The 23397-nt window shown below is 36.0% G+C and overlaps 2 protein-coding genes across 3 annotated transcripts in view; one reads left to right on the top strand and one right to left on the bottom strand.

The window, feature by feature from the left end:
• The window catches only part of Madm (MLF1-adaptor molecule), a 90517-nt gene extending 73352 nt beyond the window's left edge, over positions 1–17165 (bottom strand). For both annotated transcript variants that reach the window (XM_088183626.1, XM_088183627.1), the window contains exon 1: positions 16874–17165. In XM_088183626.1, coding sequence (XP_088039752.1) covers positions 16874–16996 — 123 coding nt within the window. In that variant the 5' untranslated portion in view covers positions 16997–17165. The remainder of the gene's footprint in view (positions 1–16873) is intronic.
• Positions 17166–18414: 1249 nt separating this feature from the next.
• On the top strand, positions 18415–22251 carry LOC148237186 (uncharacterized). Its single transcript, XM_088183022.1, has one exon. The coding sequence runs from the start codon at positions 18415–18417 to the stop codon at positions 22249–22251; it is 3837 nt and encodes a 1278-aa protein (XP_088039148.1).
• The last annotated feature ends 1146 nt before the right edge of the window (positions 22252–23397 follow it).

Raw genomic sequence — 23397 nt, 5'->3', positions numbered from 1 at the left:
ATAACCTCGAAATGGGAATGACTTGAAATTGTTAGGGCCGCAAAAATGTATGTATTAAACTAAGGTTGACCAACCACCAATTTCCACCCTTTTTCTGAAAGCAATTGTAGAAAAAACTTTTTATATAATAGTTAGTTTTTAGGAAATTTTAGATTGAGCTGCCAAATCTTTACACATAAATGTCTGTGAGTAAAATATTTTCTTGCTGCGCAGTTAAATTCATTTTAGGTAAGGTAATTAATAGTATTATTATAATCAGTTACGTTTATATTTTTTTCAAAGAAGCAAATAGTTTTATTATAAATGTATTTATCATACAAAATCTAATACTTGAATTTACTTTAAAATATTATCATCGGTAATTCCCAACTAATAACAGAAAATGATTGATCGAGACATTTTATCTATTTCATTCTTACTTTAGAAATAAAGATAAGCCCACTCGGTAATGAGTGATTGTTCGCAGAAAAAAAGTACTAGCAAAATTGTATCACAGTGACTACAACTAGGGTTCTCCATTATTTGTAGTTTTTAACTATTCGAATATTGAATAAAAAATGGATGAAGTATGCAAATATTCGAATATATTCGTAATTTATTTTTTCTCGGTTTTTACCGATATTAATTTATTCAACCAATTAATGCAAAAAATAAATGAATTGATTGTAAAATAATATTTAGTTTATAATAATTACTTTCATAATAATTTAAGTTTTTGAATTTTATTAAATATGCATAAAAAATGCTGTGTGAATTACTGATCAGTAAGTGCGTCAAAAGGAAAATGCTAAATTTATTACTACATACTTTTTATTTAGAGACGTCATTTCAACTTTTTTCAAATCACTAGAATTTATATCAGCTACGATTGAATTAATTTAGAAAAATTTATGAAACATTTTAAATACATAATTTTATCGAATTTATTGTATAATATATACAATAGCCAATAATATTAGGAACGAATTTGATATATGTACATTAGGATTGGTGTTTGTTTTATTTCCGGATTTGTATATAAAATAAATAATAATAAATAAATTAACCGCGATCGACTAAAATAAAATCTTTGCGTCTTGTAACAACAAAAACAAAAAGTTGCGACGCACACCTGTTTTTGAGATAAGCGTTAAACAATAATAAAGGGTGGGCCTTGCTAACAATTCTAAGACGCGTCTGATTATATTGCATTTCGAAACAAAATAAAGACGCGTAAAGGACCATAGATTTTGGAGTGGCACTAGTCACTCGGGTATATTGAAAAAAAAACGATTAACTACAATTTTTTCATTCCGTGATTGTTTCAAAATTAAATTCGAGTTAGTATAAACGAATATTTAAGTAATTATTCGAATACTCATATAGTTGAAAATCGGAACCGAACATTCGATTGAGAACCCTAACTGCAACGTCAGCCTGTCATATGTATTTTTAAATGTATACTATTAGAAATCAAAAATATAAATAAATATTTTTTGAATCAAAAAATTCGACTCTAACGTGAGATAATTCTCAGAAAATATTTCTTTAGATACCACGGGCACGGCACGGTTAATGTATGTAAAAATGCGCTTTTTGAGCATGTCAACCGACTGGTTTGGCCCGACGGGTCACAATTGTCCAGTTAAAAGACAACGTCGACGCAATTACCGATCGCTTCCGAGAAAGAACTGTACCAGTAGTCGGTTATGGCGGCGGCCACTTAACCCTTTCCGGTCGCGCATTTTAGGGCGCGTCGTGCGCACCAGACGCACCGAGGACGCCCGTCCGAGTCAATTCATAAATTGGCCAGAAGGCCAAGAGCGAATTTCGTCAATTGGCCACGATAAATATGGCGCCGCAGCAGAGCAGCAGGCGGAGCGGGATTTCAGTTCTATCGCACTGTAACAATGCCAAACGACGACGACATAACCGGAACGTGATTCGCAAACGAAACGCATTGGTTTAATGTCCAATTTTGCATCTTCGCTGCCCGATTAGTCGCACTTTGATTGGAACCGTGTGACTCACTTCATTGGAACACGGGTAAAATATTGGCAAAAGAAGATTGAGTGGCTGCTTATTATTGTTATGATACAGTCACACGAAGACAACGCTGAAAATTATGCAATACTGAGCGTACACACTAAGCCGGACGCGACGGTTTTTTCCGTATTGTCCGGGGACCAACATCAAGTATCTTCACCGTTAACCCGAAGTCTACCCATAAGATCTAGTAAACCCAAATGAAAATGTATAATTGTTGTTATATGCATATTTACATAATTAAGTATTTTACACCTCGATTGAATATTAAAATATATAATAATAAACCTCCTTTTTTAAATAAAAATTTGGCAAATTCGTACTGCAGTGTATTCTTGCTTTCATTGGTCAAAGTAGGGTTCAATTTTTTGGAGTACGTTGCTGTACATGCCTTCTCCCAATAAAAAACATCACAAGCAAAAGCAATAAGACGAACCCATAATCGAATAGTGTGTACGCTCTGTTACATTAAAAAATGTTTTAACTATTTAGATGTAAAATTTTATAAACGGTAATTTTTTATCCATTTTTAATCACATTTTTTATACATAGTTCTGTTCTACTTGGTAAAGCTGCGTTTTAAGGATCTTAATTATAATTATATGTATTTATGTTGCAGGCAAAGTCGAAATTTTGAAAATGCATATAACTAGTCAATGTATACACTGTCAAATCAATTCAGTTATTGTATACACAAAAAAAAATTAACAATGTAACTAGTTATTGTATGCCCTCACTGTTCGGTGTTTGTCAAAGTATTCAAAATTAAATAATCACTTTATTTTTTTTCCTGCATTAATAAATAAATCATAAAATTAAAGTTTATTATATATTTTTTTTTTGTATGTTTTGATTAAATTTGCTTAGTGTATAAACAATTAGCTATACAAACTAAATAAATAAAACAAACCTAACCCTAACCAAATAAAAGTTCAAAACCAAATAGTCAGTTTTAGAACTTAGGTTAGGTTTGAGTTTGAACAGCAAATGACGTTTCGCAATAGTTAAATTATGTTTCTTTGATATTTTAGAGCAGCATATACCGGTGAAAATGTATTTGGATATGATTTCACTGAAACGCCAATGAAAATATTACTTCAATTGTAATACACATTAACCGTATTATTACGCAAACAAAAATTACTCACACGAAAATTTCTCACATCGAAAATTCTTAATATATATAATTGTTTGATTGTCAAATATATTTTACTTTTAATTCCAACTACATTGAATGTTTCTATATTTTTTAATAAAAATTAAAGTAATTAAAAGGAATTTAAGTGTATCATCAATGATTACTAATACATTTGTAAAATAATTTTAAAACATATTTTTAAATTTATAATCATATTGACATCTGTGATACATACAGACATTTTTTTATAAATACATTATGTATTCTTAAATATACATATGCATATGTATATTGATCATCAAATCGAATTTTTGGTTGCGTAATATTCACCGAACCCTGTAACATACATACATATATAAACTATCATTTCACTTTAGTTTGTCACAAAAATATGTACTATTTAAAATTTGTAATCAGTTTTCTTATAGCGCGTCTAGGCAAGAATATGTTAATTGACATTTATGTCAAAAATGATACGTAATATTCACTATACCATTATTTTTCTATAAACTTATAAACCCACCATTAGGCAGAATACATTACGTAATGATGGAATTAAAAATAAAAATAAATGTTCAATGTCTAAGTTAACGTGATCCCAAAATAATAAACTATAACAAATATTATTTATGATCATTTTGTTAAAGCAAGTGAAACAAAATATTTATATTTAGAGTATCTTACGCCAGTCCAAAAAAATTATCTAACGCACAATTTTACATTTAAATCAGGTTATTCAACTCTTGTGATAATTTTTTATAAGTTAAATTACAATGAAATAATGAATAAAGCATGTCATAATGTCACACTTGAAAATGATAAAAAGCACTACGGCAATATACAGTATATGAATCACCGCAATAAAATGATATTGTAAAAAAAATTGTATCTATATATTTACAAAAAAATCATTATATGATACAGCTTAAAATTAATCTTTAAATGAGTTAATATAAATCTACTATCATAATTACAAAACTGAAGCTAGAGTGAGTTTTGTAGTTATATTTTTTTATAAAAAGATGAAGGAAACAAACTGAACCCTATTAGTGAAATCTCAGTATAACGAAGCTCACGGTCCTGAAGAAAAAATTCGTTATATTGAATGTAAGGAAGATGATATACATATTACAACAGCATCAAAATAACCACTCCCAAGATTGTTTTTGTCCATTTTTATGGATACTGTAATGAACACAATAAAATTTGTTAAAAAGTTAGAGGGTCGGCGAAACACCTTAAATGTCGCTTGTGAACCCATCCGGCATCCGTCAAGTCAAGGACGAACTGAATTCGGAGAAATATTGTGTCAAGTTGTAACGTCATTCTTAAATTCAGATGAAAATATTTCGTTATACCGAGATCAGTTTTCGTTATAATGAAAACATTTTGTATAAAAGTTATTCGGGGACAAATTGAAAATTCGTTATACTGGGAATTTCGTTATTTCGGTATGCGTTACATAGATTTCACTGTACTACCAATTAAAAAATTATACAACCTAAAACCTAAAATATGTTATTTTACTACATAGTTTCGTTTTAATATCACGAATAATAATGGAACTATCCCTTAAAAATTATAATAGGACCTTCGGGCTGCAATACCTGAAGTAAGTATGTATAGCTTTTACGCGTTCGATATTTTATTATGTGAAAATCATTTCTTTACGTCGCGGCATGGTTAATCGAAGGTGCGCAATTTCGACGCGTCATAAAAATCGCGTCGATAAACGTTGCATTCCAAGATGCATGTGAGTGTCCAACGATGCGCAGTATTAACGAGTACGTAGATAGAGACAGGCGATAGCGCTTCCGATACTTCAAAATTTAATTGAAACGGCTCGGTTCGTGTTTTCATTTTTTGGTCGAAATACTTCAGTTATTGGATGAGCAATTGCTCGATGGGTGTTTTGAACAAAAAAACCGTGACATTCCATTGCGGTAATTTATTCGTCAGTATAACGCCGTCATGTGATATAACACGTGAATTTATCATTATTGTTATGAATTACGAGGACATGATTAATCATAGCAACTGTCAACTAAGAAAAAATATTAAATGTTTCAAAGTAAATGGAACAAATGCATGAAAAACACAATAGATGTGAATTACGTGCTTCATAATTTATTATGTTTTAGTCTAAGAGCAATAATATTATCTAGGGGAGGCGATTTATTTAGCTACTCTGGAACTACGTGATGCGCTGGCAACACGGGAACAGACATGGTTTGGCAACGCGAAGCGAGATTGACTCACAGATCAGCTGCGTAACAATTATATACAATTACGTAGCAATGTAATTGTTTAAATCGTAAATAAATCTTCTGCAGAAACTAATTTATATCTCATTTCCAACCCGTCACCACAGATTCGCTAATAATAGATGAAAAAATAGTTATATTTACAGTAAAGTACGCCTTGTTTAAAGAAAATTAAATAATTAATATGACCATAAGTATTGTTAAATTGATAGATAAATAATAATATTAATAATTTTAACTTATGCTTTGTATAAAAATAATAATTATCAATACAGAAACAAAGGGAGCAATACAGTGCTGACACGTCGGTAGAATGTAGCTATGTACAGTGGCGTAGCGAAGGGGGTGGGTCTAAACCTCCTTTGGCGGAGCGCAGTGTTAATTAAATATAAATTACAAAAACTATCTTGCCTTTTTTCTTGACATAACCCCCCCTTGACAAAATCTTGGCTACGTATCCAAATAACAAGTGCCCAGAAACAGCGTTGCCAAATCTTTACCTGTTTAAATTATGATCGTTACGCAAAAAACCTCGAATTTAGTTCCGCCGACACGATTTTATTGCTTTTGATCCTATTGATCAAAATTCGATTCGAATATTCTTTGACCAATACTCTCATATCAGAAGTCCATAGTTATGTTGGTAGGATAGCTATAATATTTTTGAAACACGTGTAATATCAAAGTGCAGACTAACTATAGAGCAATATGCGAGATGCGACGTCTATCTGTACTTCTTATTCCGTTTATTTCCCCTGAGAGATTAGTTTTAAACTATAATTAGTTTAAGGGCTTTCATTAGGTCAAGTTGGGTTTGGTTAATTTGCGTATGTTAGGTTTGGGTTTGAACAGCAAATGGACGTTTCGCAACTGTCAAATTAGTCAGGTAAATTATATTTTCGCTAGTATAAATATATATCCTGTTATTACAGGCAGCCCTCAACTTTCGAACGTTCGACTTTCGCACAATTCGCTATTTCGCACATTTAAAAAAAAATTACAAAAAATTTTTTTTTTTTTAAAAAACGTTCTGATAGCGGTGAATCTTTTGCTTCAATCGGACGTTCGTATGATACAAACAGGTCTATGATATGTTCAATTTTGCAAAATAAAAATATAATTAAAGAATACGTTCAAAATTGTGGAAAATAAAGATATATTTCCACAATCTTTAATGATATGTTTCCAAAAAAACACATCAAAAATAAAACATGGATGAAATGGAAAATCTTTGTCATCGTAGATCGATGACCAACATCAAAAAGATGTCCCTCCGAGTATTTCAATTATTCAAGCAAAAGCTCTTAGTTTGCTCAAAGAATGGAAGGATAGATTAAAAAAATATTTTAACACGGTTTTTCAGGCAAGTAACGGTTGGTTTTACAATTTTGAAATGAGGTATTCTTTTCATAAAATTAAATTTACTGGAGAATCGGCTGATGCGAAAAAAGATGCTGCAAAAGAATTTATTTCCTAATTATCCTAAATTATTGAAGATGTAGAATATTCCTCTAGCCAAATATTTAATGTAGATGAGACAGGTTTATTTTGGAAAACTCTTTAACAATGAAAAATATGAATGAAGCCTTCACGCACCTTGACAAATTTTTAAATATCATGGAAGATTGTGATCCCAATGGAGAACGCATATCTCAAGTGTGTGGGGCGATCAATAAAAACATAGCATGTTATAAAATACTATATGAAGAAAAGAAAAAAAATAGTGGAAAACAGTTAACTCTTGATAACTTTTCAAAGGAAACACCCGCAAACCCCACTTAAACGCCTCTTAAACATCTTATATTTACTTGATAAATAAATATTTTAAAATACGCACAATTTCAATTTTTTTACTTCCCTCGACTTTCGTACATTCAACATATTTTCAGGAACCAATTATGTGCGAAAAAATATTTTCTGCATAAATTTGAGACTGTTTTTTTTAGATTTTCTTTGAGTCATCAGAAACGTCATTTCAGCTTTTGTAGCTTTTTTTTAATATTTCGATTTTATTAATTTTTTTTTAATTGCATTTTTTTGCCGAATTCAGCAAAACACATTTTCTGTAATTTGAATACTATGAAATACTTTATTTTTATTGAGATTAATGACATAATGAAAAAATCGCCTACAAGTAGGGATTCCAATCCCGGGATCCCGGATCCCGAATCCCGGGATCCCGGGATCCCGAACGATTTTCAATACCCGATGAGTCCCGGGATTATAAAACATAATCCCGAATTTTTCGGATTGATTGATTTATCAAGTACACTCGAATTATTATTGACAAAATCGTTATATTTTGTGTACAAACTTGCGCGAGTTGCACGTGTCATCTGTGAATATTTGAGGCTGTGAGTCTGAACGTGCTTTTTCAGCAGCAGGCTGCTTAGGAACCAAAATCAGATCAAGACTAAATGATGAAACGCTTGATGCTTTGATGTTACTTCGTGAGTTTTATTCAAAATAATGTTTTCCATTAATTTTGTCTATGAATGTACATATGTACATACATTGTCAAAAGTTCATTTTTTATCTTCTCAAATAAATATATAAGACCTTCCTTTTTTTATTTTTATTATATTATTTTCTATTTTAAGCCCAAGACTAAAATTATACGTACTTCATACATTTTACGTTATAAAAAACAGATGTAATAATATATTGTATTATTCATTTTAAATTATTTTTATCGATAAAATAACATGAAAATTATCCCGGGACTGGTCCCGGGATCCCGGGATCGACTAATTGCAATACCGAAATCCCGGGATCAAAATTTTGGCCCGGGATTGGAATCCCTACCTACAAGTAATGTATAAAGCGTTCAAAATATTTTATTTAATAAAACATAAATCAGCATATAATCAGAACTATGTTTCTAGTCATCAGAAGTGTCCCTGTCACCATTTACGTTATCACTTTGGCGTTTCCATGCACTTCCGTGACCCGAAACTTCTACGAGCCCCCGACGATAATCGGACGTTGGCACCGGTCGCAAGCTAGGGTCTAATTCTGCATCTAGTTGTCTAAAAATAACTGCCTACGTTTATATTATTGTATAACAACAATCTCACTAATCTCCGACGGTGAACTTGGCCCTATTTGCGCGTCCGCATCGTCGCAGCACGTGCATCGGCTAGCTGCCAAAGTTGCCAGAGATCGATATCCTTTCGAGGCGTATGCACGCCATAGCCGTAGACACGGCAACAGAAACTTCCGCATACGAGGAAAATCTTGACTTACACATGAAATACGTTCCAGGATATAGAAGCGATAGTGAAACCTAAACCCTTCGATTGAATATCACTATCATTTATTGACGATGTAGTGGAGTACTCATTTTAATTATGATAAAAAATATGATCCAATCTCCATAGATGTTGTTTCATATATCGAGAAGTATTCAAAATTTAAAGGTGTTTCAATGAGCTAAACATTCTGCATTCCCCCGCTCCCCGCCGCTGGAGCAAGGATCGCTTACTCGAGTAAAATAATATGAACAGTTACTCCTCTGATTATTCTCCCCTTATCTATCGACATGTTAGTCCCCTATATGAAATTTAGTGGACCTTACTTTAAAATAAAATATAAAATACCAGGATTCTCCAGACTCTGAAGGACTAAACGGCGACAAACAGCCGTCATTAACCAATCATGTGTGATCGGATCAGGTTGCTCACGTGTCGAGGTCTAATTCCATCAGGTAAACCAATACGCGGTGACTCACTCCTCTAGAGTGGCGCAACAATCGTCGGTTGGGTTACCATCAATGGGTACTACACGAGTCGCCAGTTTAGATTTTCCTGTACGCCTATGGAATAGCAATTGCTTTACGATTCTCCAAATCGACACACGCTGCATTGTGTTTCTCTAAAAACGTATCTGTTTTAGGGATTATGATTAAGCGTTTGCGCACTTGTGACGTGTACACTGCGTATTTTGATTGCGAATCGATCGCCACAGGGTCGCCACAAAATCCCTCTAGTCCTTGAGTGTTAAAAAAATGCTAATGTACGGTCGTCTGCTCGAGTTCCCAAGGTTCGTTCTTGGCTCGATAATACAAATAGATTGTTTTCTATGTAATTTCAATCCGGAATACTTAAATTAGACATCGTGAACATTAAGATTTCGTTGGAATGTTAACAATGATTAATGTTTACGAGTGATAAGAAATTTCAATCACAGATGTACTCGTAACGTTAATTATGATTAGCACGTGACGAAATTTGACGTTGATGTTATGTTGTCTAATTTGTGATTGCTTAACGTCTTATCAGACGTAATTTTTACCGATAGTGATCGAATTGTAAGAACAACCAAAACTTACTGAAACGAATGATGCTATATTTCTGATTCAACAAACCGGTACATGACTATGTCCATATGCACTAAATCTAACACAAACCCAACAATAATAAGAAAATATTAAACAAATTAAGGTTTATCATGATACATAGTATATATTATATTAATTTAAAGCTCAATTTTGTACTCGATTTTATTTAATGATTTGAGTAGAAAAATATTTTGTATATAAAAATCATTACTATTGTTTTTCAAAATACTGTTGTATTAAATTAAAAGTACTATCGTTTTTTAGAATCATTTGCTATGAAATAATATGTGATTAATAAACATTTTTTGGTCAAATACTATAACAAAAAATACATATGTAAGGGTACACTAAAATAAAAAAAAACTTCAAGAACAAATCTAAACAAAACATAGAGTGAAATCGGCTTTTCGGAACACCCAAAAATTAAACAATTGCCACGCAAGATTTTCGAAAAATATAAATTAAAATCAATTACCGCGACTTGACCCTTTAAACAAGAAAAAATGAGTCAATGTACTGACCTTTAATTTTGTAGGACAAAGTTTGTTGTTATTGTTATTATTTAATTTGTTGTACAACAATAAAGAAATGTTTTCCGTGGGTGCATATCCGAAGTGGGTTTGCTTTGAATCACGGACTTCAAACTGGTCCAGTGGATTCGAAGAAAGAAACGGCTGCTTCTGCGATTTTCACTGATCTGAAGTTGATTCAACCTCCTCTTGGTTGTAGTTAGGGCTCTTAACAATTCGAATATTGAATAAAAATGGATCAAGTATTCGAATACAATGTTTTTAAATATTTTCTCGGTTTTTTAATTTAACCAATAATGCAAAAAATCAATAGCCTGTAAAACATTATTTAATTAAAAAAATATTGGTTAATAATAATTATTTTAATTAATCAGCGATTAATTGCATAATCGTTAAACTTTTTAAATTTTATAAAATATGCATAAAACAATGCTATGAGAATAACCGACCGTCAAAAAGAAATATTATTTTATCATGGATGTCATTCCTGCTGTTTTCAGGATGGAGCAATACTTAAGCTAGTTTGTAAATTTATATTTAAAATCATGGTAAAAATCGTCATCCGTCATCCAGCAAAAGATCGTATGTATCTTAATACAGAACAATTATTACCGTGTGATCTATATTTCTTCAAAAATACACAGTAAAAACGATGCGCACTTGAAAAAAATTGCTTAGAGATTCAAACACCTCAACTACTCTACGTTAAAAGCTTTTTTCCGTATTTCCGAGAATGTCAAAAGCAAATTTACAGCGATATAGGAGTGACTTTCAGCAAATATATAGAATGCCGCTTTATTGGTTTCTATGTATACGATTTGCGACTGTTTGTCGATCAACTATTAGCAAATGGATAATAAATATATAGTCAAATTTATGAAACAATGTAAAGGCGCATAAAGGACCATAGATTTTGGGAGTCTGGGAAAATTTATCGCTTATGTGTTTGGGCAAATCATAAAAGTTTCTGCCTTACGCTATGGAAAACACTTTTTAATATAATTTAAAATGACCAATATATTTATATAAATCATTTGTATTGCCTGGCGATAAAATATGCTAGCGATCATTTGTACGCTGTAAATTGCTTATGGGATCAATATTGACGCGGCGGTAAGCTGTTAGCGATTAATTGCTGGCGGTGAATTGCGGGAGATTTTCTTTGACCCCGAATTTTGAGCGACACTAGTCTCTTATGTATATAAGGAGAAAAACAACTACCTATATTTCTTAGGTATTCAAATTGTTTCATTAAAAAAAAATCAAATTTCATTCCAGATAGCATAAACGAATATTTTAAGAATACTCGATCAATTATTCCAATATTCATTTAGTTGAAAATAGGGGGTATAAAAATAATCGAATATTCAATTGAGAACCTTAGTTGTAGTCCAAGTTAGATTAGATGTCTCTGAGAAGTTCTATTACGAAACGTCATATGCTCGGTTCCCGTATTTATATCGTAGGGGATTTTGTTGTACACTCCTCTTCGGTGGAACGACTAATTACAGAAAGGTGGAGAGTATTTTTTAAGCAAATTAGCAGATTATGAATGTCAGTTTGGTACGCAAACCCTAATGCACGCGTTCTCTAAATTCCTTTCTGATTTATGGCACGTACATTGCAAGTTAAGCTTTTAAAATGTTTCCCACGGTAGTGTCCTATTTCAACAAAGAACTTCATCGTTTATTAGACGGTAAATGCTTATTCACAAGCCGAACCGGCCTTTTTATGATTTGATACAGTGGTGTCAAACACGCGGCCCGTTTCCCAAAACTAGATAATTTTACAAAAATATTTTTTCTTGGATAATTATAAGTTTAAATGATTTAAAGCAATATATAATATATTTTTAAAACATTGTATTGTAATTTTGTATTTCCATCCTCAGTCATTGGTATGTTAGGCATATTATCTGTACTTTAAAAACATTTGGGACCGCGAAAGCATCGTGAAATTTGAGAAAACTTTGTTAGGCAATATATACTGCAAACTGAAAATATTATTTTTCCGGAAAAAAATCAAACAATTTAAATTATTTCAGTGTCAATAAATTGGATTGCAGTAAAAATCAATTAAATTGTAGCTAAGCAGAATGAAAATCAAGAATTAAAATTTTAGATTACTGGACTGGAGATAAAGTAGTTGTATTTATTCTTGCTTGCGATAAAAATCTTACTGAGAGTAAAAAACTACTGGATAGTGTCTCTTTTAATGATTCTACTACAGGCGAAGATATTTTTAAGAATGTCTACGAGCTTTAAAAAGAATACAATTTTTCTTTATAAAAACTAGTGCGTGCAGCAAACTCAAACCATGAAAAAAAAATTGTTTCGATATTGGTTTCATAATCTATAAAAACGATCAGTATCAGATCAGTCTCCGACGATACAACACTGCAAATTCATCATAAATTAATTTGCTCAATACCGCAATGATAAGAAAAATCGTAAGCATTGAATGAGGCAATTAAAAGTAGCGCACCACAAATTGATAATCTGTGCCCAACATTAATTGACCCTGCGCGTTCAGACACTGACCGAACCGTCGAAAATACTTTCGACGCCGATATAGGAAGACAAACTGGATTATTACGCGAGCGATTGCAGATGAGATAAGAGCAAAAAACGAGACCAACAGTACAAACTGGTTTTCGGGACTGGTCTCCCCGCCGAAGCCAAAACACAATACGGTTTCAGCTGGGCCTTTCAGCTGAGTCAGGACGATCGAACTCGTCCTTGACCCCCATCCTGAGATCCCGGATCGGGGCTAACCCGAGCCTCGAGAGAGGGTCGTCGACTCCGACATAGCAATGCTGATAAAATAGGAGAACCACAAAGAGAAAGATTTAATATACGCGATCGTTAAATCGAGAGTTTATGGGAATGTTGACTCTGTCGGCTTGCGAATCGACCCGAACACGTTTAAACCCTTGTTATGCTATACAGGTGAGAAATGTTATTTCCTCGTGGCCAAGGACAGTAGAGACAACGGTGATAACAGTCTGAAAATGTGTGTAGTGTCATTAATAATGCAAAAAAAGGTACATCTGCTTTTCCCCTTTACTCTTCGGTGTCTCACCAAAATTGGATTATAAGAAAAGGTGTGACAACAAAAGTATTTTACATCCAACTATTTCATATTAATCTGGTTTAGATTTAAAAATAGACAGTGCTAATTTTTCATATAATTTATGTAAAGCTTTAAAAGTGCCAATTGGTTGCGATTAGAAGTAAAATATAGCCAATAAAATTCATCCAGAGTATATACTTTAACGATACTAAAAATAGAATTGATTTATAACTAAGAAATAATTACTTTAGAATCCCTAGTACTAGATATTTTAATACTATTGCAAACTTGTACGGTTTTAATGCCACTCTATCAAGTCGATAATTTAATGGCATGGTAATAACATTTTATCTATAACGCGCTCACATTTTAATATTTGCAATTCAAATACTGATGGATGCTTAATCTGAAGAATTTCTAAAATTATTATCCTATAAAAATTAAAAGTTAAAGAAACAATGGCTGATTACGAATATGTAAATTGTTGGAATATATAATCATAAGCGAAACGCAAATATATCGATTGCCAATCATCGACATGATCGTCAGAAAATTCTCAGAGAAATCAATTATCGATCATAAATTTCACTTAACTGATGTTGAATATGAATCATTTATTTTATAGACAATGATTCCAAAAAATTAAATGAATTTTAAATAATAAGTTATTGCAAATCTACTCTCGTTTTGCCAGTTGTTTCGAATACATTGAATTATCTTATGAGTCACTCGATCATGGAGAGACATTTCCTTCAATTCAGAATTATTTTAATTTCTTCCAAAGATCCTGAATTTTATCTATAAATATTTTCATATCTATCTGCTTAGAACAAAAATATAAAATGATTTTTAGTCATTTTATTTCTAAATTCAACGAGTGACTCAGTATTCATAATACAATTTCAGCACTTTATCTGCAAATATTCTCAGCTCCAACATTCTAAATACTTTGATGACGTTAATAATGTTTAGGCGACTTAACGATTTCATCTCGAGATATAAATTAATTTGTACATTTATGATTCATATTTTTTTATAACCAAAAATCGTTGAATCATTGTCTCATATTGTCTTAAAATTACTCATTTTATATTTGTAGTACACTATCTGGAGATGTAATTGCTGTTATTCAAGTACAAATTATGTAATAATTTACGAAAAGACTAGAACTAGAACGAAACAAGATTGCCACAGAATGGGGTTGAACATTAAATGCAAATATGTCATTTCAGATGTTTAGAATCAAAAACTGTGTTTTGGAAAATTTCCAAAGTATTTAAGTAAACTAGTAACTTAACGCGGACTTTGTCACCAATCTTTTAGCATTCACGAAAGAGGTGATAAAATTGATATGAATACTCAAATAAACGTAATACTAATAGATTTCGAGTAAACCATTTAATTGTAATTATCAAATTGATGGCTTAATTATTTTATAATTTTTCAAATATGTTGTTTATATTTACAAATAAATTTAATAGTATCTGAAACTTCAGTCGTTGATGGGTTGCGTCAAATTATATTATTATGTATTATATAGTTTATGGATTTTTCTTAAAAATAAAAAGATGGTGTCATTTTACGATCTCTTTTTGCACGTAGCAAAAATACGATTGGATCTCTATTCAAGGAAAAAAATAAAGTCGTAATACTTTTTCATATTGTATCAACATTCGTTTTATAGATGGAAACACAATAAGCTTTTAATTTATTGTATACTATAAAACCCGTCGTTAAACATTAGAGGTCAAAAAAGGTAGATACTATCCCTTACGTGGATTACCATCAGCCAACATAACGGGTAGTTATTACCTGACACGTCGGATAAGTGTTGTAACAAGCTGTGGAGAGCTACGGTGGTTCAATCCATTGCTTTTTTTCTGTCTATAAATGACATAAAACACAATTGTTCACTTGGACTTATAACAGATTACTGATCCATTATCTCTATGAGAAGCAAATGAAAAATTTATTTCAGAGTTAAAGCAGCAAAAACAATGATATCGATGATGGTTTCGAACATATCGCGCTGGGACGAGGCCGTGAAAACTATACCATTAAATCAGGAACAAGCACTATTCGTAAGCTTGCACAAAAGTTAACGTTAATAATAAACAACTTGGAAGATGAAGTGGGAACCGCACAATCTGAAATACGTTGAAGATCCGAAACATTTTTGTTAATAAAATCTAATAAGAATTGAGTTACTTCCATTGTGAATCTGAACTGAATTTAATGGTTGAAGCTCATTTTTTCTGCAGTTGATTAGAATCTTTGAATATTGAAAAAAAACTAATAAGTGCAAGTTAATTAAAAGGTAAAATAATTACTATTAAGCTTATTTGTATTACAAATTTTATACATTCAATTGTCTACATCTAAAAAAATATGATGTTTTCAGGACAAACTGAGTTTGAAAATCATTACTGTATAGCAAACTATTAATCATAATTATCATATTAATCATCTGTTTAGTACTGACAAATAATAACAAAATCGTGAATATATTATACAATCATAAAATATCTCGATATGCATCACTCGTTTCATGAAATTAAAATTGCAGTTTTTAAAGATATTTTCACTGCGAATCCCAATATCTATCACATATAAGCGATATTTAATTTGTTCTTTACTTATATTTAAACGGCTTTCAAAATTTATATTAAATATAAATGGGCAATAAATGATTTATTTTAGAAATACTTTGTAAAATAGGTGCAAATGGTTGCTCAGAACAGTGAACGCCCCATGAATAACTCAACGAATCTATTTAATTGTATGTATGAATACATTCATATTACTATTTAATATACGTCGAATATTTATTCTGATCTTTTAAAAATGTCATATTTTTATTTTAACCGTTTGATATTAATTCTGATCCTGAATAATATATTTACGACCAGGCTGTTCTGATCGAGATTTAATTTTTATTCTGATCCAATTTTATTTAAAGTTTGCCATATTTAACTGAATAAAATTGTTCTTTTCTTTGAACAGACAGCAGTTTGCGATAAATTAAAAACTTGTCTATATGAGAATAATGAAAATCAAGGTAATTAAAGTGTGATTTGTTTAAGTGAAAGAAAAAATAAGAAAATCTCAAGACAAAAATCAAAAAAGTTTCGTGCAAAGTGCTCAGTTATGGGTTGATGGGATGATTCTCGAAATGAACTTTCGAGAGCAGCTGTTCAACATAAGTTTTGATTGAAAAAAATAGAAGCAGATACGTGCAACATAGTGTGTAGGAAACGACCTTGAAACGAAACGAATTAACAGGGATGAACCGCACCCCCGCCGCCGCTTCGATTCGAACGGATACAAAAAAATAGGTCCGCAGTTGTCGGTCGGCCATGACCTTTGGCCTGCGCCGAAACGGCGAAAAAAGAGGAAGCGGAATACGTTTGACGTTTGTCGGTCGATTATTTTTCGGCATGGCAACCCCGCTCGCCGATACCGATTTTCCGACCAGAACACCGAAGACTGAACACTGAAGACTGACCTCCTCTCGACGCTTCAGCCAGCGGCCGCAAGGGCTCTCCTCGAGGATCTCGCTCTCGTCCTCTGAGTCCTCGCCGCTCTCGCGGGGCGACTTGCGCTCCGAGCGCTCGGCGCCCGTCGACATATCTTCCGTTGGGCGACCGAGGCGGCGGAGGAGACACGATCAGCGTCTCTTCCGCGGGATCATCGTCCGTCCCGAGCCGGGCCGAGCGAGCGAACGAAACGCGAGACGCGAGACCGACTCGGACAGCGGAAAAGCGCGACGCGAACTCGGCGACGAACGCGCACCGACTGGCGCAAGTCGCCGTCGGATTCGCGAGCGCCACCGGCGAACGGCGCACGCGACTCCCGACGATTGAGGATTCGCGGACGAGTGCCCTCGTTACTACGAGTCGTGCGATTATTATATTGCATATCCACTTCGCAAAAAAATTAACAACTCTTATCTTGTGCACTATTATACAAAATAAGGAGTATTCTGACTTTTGTAAAAAAATGGGTCATTTACTACTTTCAGCAGGACTATGAAACTATATATTTTACAACTCTAATGCAAAGCAGATAACAATAATTGGAATATAACAACCAGTCGCGCTCTTAGCACTTTCATAAATAGGACGAAAATATGCACCAGAAAACTGATTTATATTTTGTTCCATTTCAACTGTTACTAAAACAAAAACAATAACGAACCCTCTCTACATAAAAATAGCTTCCGTCTGCAAAATACATATATATGTTAGACTATGATTAATTTAAGATTTGAATTGTAAAGCGAGGTACCTAAAAAATGATTCTTATTAGAAACATTATCAAATCGGCTTCTATGTAGATATTCGAGCATGATTCTTATAAGATTATATTTATTTTGTTATATAGGAGAGTCTAGAGTTATCTGATTCGTATTGAAAATCACTTATAAATTTTGTATTTTATGGTATTCAATTACTCTAGCGACTTTTTTTATTTACATTATCAGCATATCGCAGATTATCGAATGAATCTCCAACTTCTATTGGGTTCCCCATCCCGAATAATGATGTTTTTGTGTTTTATGCTTGTGAGGGCCTATTTATTTATGTATAGGTTTTGTTCCGACAATTTTACATATATTTATGCATGGCCGAATAAAAGTGTGTTATGGCCGTGCGTGGTTTTTTGTGTATAAATAACCTGAAGACGCCTCAGCTGTCACGGCGTGTGGTCGTGCGTCAGCAAGGATTCTGAGGATGTAAACTCTGATAATAAAGCATTTCTATGGTTAGAGGCGTTTAATTCCGTCGAGAGACGGTGGTCCTTCGAAAAGAAAAGACGGCCATCTCCAAAGGGGAGAGGTCGCAACATTTGGTCCTACGAGCCGGATGGACCACCAGAGCTTCGCTGAGGAAGCATTCGGGGCAGCAGCAGCTGAGCAACTGCGGGGCATCACAGGGAAGCCGCCGGGTCGAGAAGCTGCGCAGACGGAGGAGAGGACATTTAGGTTAGTGGTTAGCCGTTCCCCACTTGTTATTTCCTAACCTCAAACTTTTCCTTCGAGTCAATATGTCAAAACGCGACATACTGAAGCGTTCTAGGCTGCAGTCGCAGCTTAAGCGATTTGCCGACGCTGTTGAGGGCTGCGTGTCGAGAGGAGACGCGTCGGGTCTTCAAGTACATCTTGATGACGTTGTGGATGTCTTAAGGACCTTTAGGCAGGTCCAGGAGGACATCGAATACACCATAGGTAAGGTGGATGATGAAGCTACCTCGGCGTTCGAAAGGGATTATTACAAAACCATTTACGCCGCGAAAGAGTTAATAGTGCGATATGCACGGGGGCAACCCCCCCTCCCAACAGTCGCGCCGCCTACTAATGTCTCATTACCTGCCCTTCGGTTGCCTTCATTTGAAGGTAACTACAAAGATTGGCCGCATTTCTCTAGCCTTTTTCTAAATATTGTTTGCCGAAAGGCAAACATATCAGATGAAGAGAAGGTCCACTATTTGTTGACTTCGGTCAAGGGAGAAGCCGCTGAGGTCCTTCGCGGTATAGAGTCCGCAGGTCAGTCATTTGACCTCGCATGGGAGTTGTTGCGATCACGGTTCGACAACCCGAAAATTTTGGCCACTGAGCACTGGAGAGCACTGCTCAGTATTTCGACGGTTAGCGCCAGCTCCCATGTGGGGTTAAGGAAGCTGATCGATGCGGCTACGTTGCACGTAAGAGCACTGGAAGGTCTTGGGCTGCCAGTGCAGCATTGGGATTTTGTCCTAGTGCAGATCATCGTGTCAAAATTGGCAGTGGTGCTGGCCCGCGAATGGGAAGCGACAGCACTAACAATCAAATTGACAACGTTCGAGGCGTTGTTAACATTCCTAAAAACGAAACATCAAGTGTTGGAAAACACAATTATCCCGACTCAGGTTCCTATTAAGGAGCCTAAAGTTGTTCACCAAGTGAGCCATCAGCCGTTGCGCGAGGTATGTCCTCAGTGCAAGGGGACTCACAAGCTGGGTGAGTGCCCCAGTTTCAAACAATTGCATGTCCATAAAAGGTGGGTCATCGTGAAACGAAACGCACTATGTTTTAATTGCCTGCGGAAAGGTCATAGTGCTGGTAATTGCAGGGGCAGTTGCTGCTCAGTGTGTGCAAAAAGGCATCACTTTTTTCTCCATGAAGATAGGGATCGAGCAGAAGCTCCAAAAGCGACAATGTCCGCTGTAATGGCCTGCCGGCCAGGTCAAACCGGTAAGGTAGTATCGCAAATAGCTTTACTTTCGACGGTAAAATTATCCATCCGGGGTCGAAATGATTCCACGCAAGTCTGCCGTGCCCTTCTTGACACTGGCGCTGAGACGAACCTTGTATCATGTGCACTGGTTGACAGGCTGGGTTTGAACATCCGCAAATCTAGCGCCAACATAGTGGGTGTAGCGGAGTCTGTGGCTGCTAGTCAAGGCTCTGTAAAGCTAAAAATAGCCTCGAGGAAAGAAAAGCAGTGGTCGGTAATTGACGCTATGGTCATGCCGAAATTGACTGCAAAAATTCCAAGCATGGCCATCAGCAATGTACGTAGGGCCATCCCTAGATATATCCAACTGGCAGACAATGAATTTGACTTGCCGGGAGAGGTGGATGTCATCCTTAACGCAAGTTGGTTCTTTGAATCAATGCGCAATGGGCGCAAAAGAATCAAACTTGAGAATGGGTCAGTAGTAATTCTGGCAAATTCCACATTTGGGTGGATAGTGTCGGGTAGCATCTTAGCACCGGCCGCTAAAGATCCTGCCTGCAATCTTAGCTTGGTGCAGATGGACAGGCAGTTAAAAAAGTTCTGGGAGCTCGAAGAGGTCAGTAATGACCTAAGAGCTAGTCACAGCGACAAGTGCGAGGAAGAATTCAAGGGTTCAACAAGTCGTACAACGGAAGGTAGATTTGTTGTACGCCTTCCATTCAAAACTGATGACCGCACTTTGGATGTATCATACGAGCCAGCGCTTAAGCGGTTCTTTGCTTTAGAGAGAAAGCTGGCGAAGTCTATAAAGATTCGGGATGAGTATACTGACTTTATTAAAGAGTATATCTCTCTTGGTCACATGTCTGAGCTTCCCACCGATCCGTCCATAAGGGACGAGGGTTACTACATTCCACACCATGCTGTGATAAAGGAAAGTAGCCTCACAACCAAGCTCCGAGTGGTTTTCGATGCATCGTTCAAGTCCAGCAACGGTGCCTCGCTCAATGATCTACTGATGGTTGGTCCAAAACTACAGCGGGATATTTTTGTCGTGTTGATTCGTTTTCGTCGGTTCACGTATGTCATTACGGCTGACATAGAGAAAATGTACCGGCAGGTTCAGGTTCACGCCTCCCATAGGAGATTTCAAAAAATCTTGTGGCGATCTGACCCACGGGACGACGTAAAATCGTTCCAGCTGAACACAGTAACGTACGGGACAGCTCCAGCTTCATTTTTGTCGGTGCGTTGCCTGCATCAACTTGCAGCCGAGGCAGAGTCTGATTTTCCTGCAGCCTCTGCAGTCATAAAAAATGATTTTTATGTTGATGACCTGCTCACCGGAGCAGATTCCATTGTGGCCCTTAAGGCATTACGGTCTCAAATTGACGTCATATTGAGAAAGGGTTGTTTAACCCTGAGAAAATGGCTGTCAAACGAGCCGAGGGTGATAAGCGATCTCAAGGAGGACGCAAAGGGACAGATCTCTCACCATATCATTGAGACGAATGAGTCAACGACACTGGGAATGGGCTGGGAAACGAGAACAGATAGGTTCTTTTTTATGGCAGCGTTCCCGGAGACACTCCCAGTGACCAAAAGGGAGATCCTCAAGTCGATCGCACAAATTTTTGATCCACTGGGTCTCGTCGGTCTCGTTGTTGTAATATTAAAAATATACATGCAGCAGTTGTGGAAGGAGAAGCTTGGCTGGGATTATAAAATCCCCAGCTCTTTATTCAGCTCCTGGCAATTGTTGTACGGGGGTTTAAATGGCCTAAAGGCAATAGTTGCCCCACGCCATAGGTTTGCGCAGTGTCAGTCTACCATCAAATTGGTCGGATTCTGCGATGTGTCCACCAAAGCATATCGGAACCGATCAATGGCGAAGGGCTATGTGTGTGTCTTTGTGTGTTTTGCGACAAAGGCAGTGCACCTGGAGGTTATCACGGGACTCACTACAAATGAGTTCATGAACACCTTGAGACGATTTATCGCGAGGAGGGGCAAACCTGCCGAGTTGCACTCCGATAATGCCACGAACTTTGTAGGAGCCTCTCGTCAGCTAGGAAGGCTTATGAGATCTGCCGACTTCAAGGAAGTTCCGGCTTCGTTAGCTGAACAAGGGATTAAATGGAGATTCATACCACCACGGTCACCGCATTTTGGCGGTCTGTGGGAAGCGGCTGTCAAATCAGCCAAGCGACATCTGGTAAGGGTAGTGGGAAACGCGTCCTTAACATATGAGGCCTTCAGTACCGTCGTTGCGCAGATCGAGTCAGTATTAAATTCGCGTCCGCTCACTCCAAGTTCCAATGATCCAAATGACCTCATTCCATTGACTCCTGGTCATTTCCTTATCGGCGAGCCACTAACTGCTTGTCCCCAGGAAAACGTGCACGACGTGCCGGAGTCACGGCTGTCTCAGTACAGACGTTTGCAGCAGCTGGTGCAGCACTTCTGGGCCAGGTGGTCCAAGGAGTATGTGACATTGATGCAGCAGCGCAGCTTCAGATCGGGCTCCTCCAATCCTGACATTGGCGACATGGTGTTGTTGAGAGAGGACAATCTGCCTCCTCTTCAATGGCAACTTGGACGGGTGATCGGGTTGCAGCCAGGAGAAGATGGAGTTGTACGCGTTGTCTCGGTAAAAAACACCTAGCGGCATCACCAAACGTGCAGTCAGCAGGCTAGCACTTTTACCAGTGGAGCAGCAACAGGACACAGTGTAATAAAACAAATGTGCGTAAACATCGCTCAGGCGATGAAATTAGAAGATAGTGAGTAAGCAAGTATCGTTTCAAAATAAGATACAAAGCTACTTGAAGTGTAGGGAGGAAAAAATGTTCCAAACATAAGTTTTTGCAATGTTCATATGTTACAATGTTTGTACGTGTTATCTGTTCTGTATACTTGTGTAATATAATTTTTGTTGTATATACTTTGGTATTGTTTTTCGGTTGGGAATACTCGTGTGTTATAATTTCTGCGCCTATGTGGCAGAGTTTGTATTTAGCCGAGTGACGAACCTTTTTTAATAGTTAATATAATTGCGTTCAGCCAACTGTTTTTCAATAAGTTTGTTCAACTAGTGTTTTGAAAGAACAATACTTCTCCCTTGTTCAAAGTATGTACGTTCCTTCAAGGGGGGAGAATGTTCCGACAATTTTACATATATTTATGCATGGCCGAATAAAAGTGTGTTATGGCCGTGCGTGGTTTTTTGTGTATAAATAACCTGAAGGCGCCTCAGCTGTCACGGCGTATGGTCGTGCGTCAGCAAGGATTCTGAGGATGTAAACTCTGATAATAAAGCATTTCTATGGTTAGAGGTGTTTAATTCCGTCGAGAGACGGTGGTCCTTCGAAAAGAAAAGACGGCCATCTCCAAAGGGGAGAGGTCGCAACAGGTTTTATTATGGTCAAAACAACTTGGCGGCATTCTGATAACAATGACGTAACGGTGGCATATTCTGTTGGTATACGACTTCGGTAGTGTCTCTTCCACGTGAAGTGTGGGAGAGCAAAATGAGCTCCTCTCGAGTAGCAGGGATTCTTGGGGGAATGCAGCAGATGTAGTGTTTAACATTCCTAGGAGGGTGAAGCTATAACGATGACGATAATGTAAGCTTACGAGAGTCCGATCATTGATACTCGGAGAATGCGCTCGAGAGGGAGCGGACCGCTCTTCTGAATGTAAAAATCCGAAAGCATACTCGAAGAGATGGACTCGTAAGGTCCTAATACCAATTAGCTTGTGAGAGTGTAAGTGCTCACACCAGTCCCCGCATGGTTCTGAAACTTAAGCT

The sequence above is a fragment of the Plectrocnemia conspersa genome, unplaced genomic scaffold (genome assembly GCF_051122295.1).
Source record: "Plectrocnemia conspersa isolate PC_06_02 unplaced genomic scaffold, ASM5112229v1 ptg000003l, whole genome shotgun sequence".
Taxonomy (NCBI): domain Eukaryota; kingdom Metazoa; phylum Arthropoda; class Insecta; order Trichoptera; family Polycentropodidae; genus Plectrocnemia; species Plectrocnemia conspersa.
The sequence above is the reverse complement of the archived record's forward strand: the minus strand, read 5'-3'. Positions and strand labels throughout refer to the sequence as shown.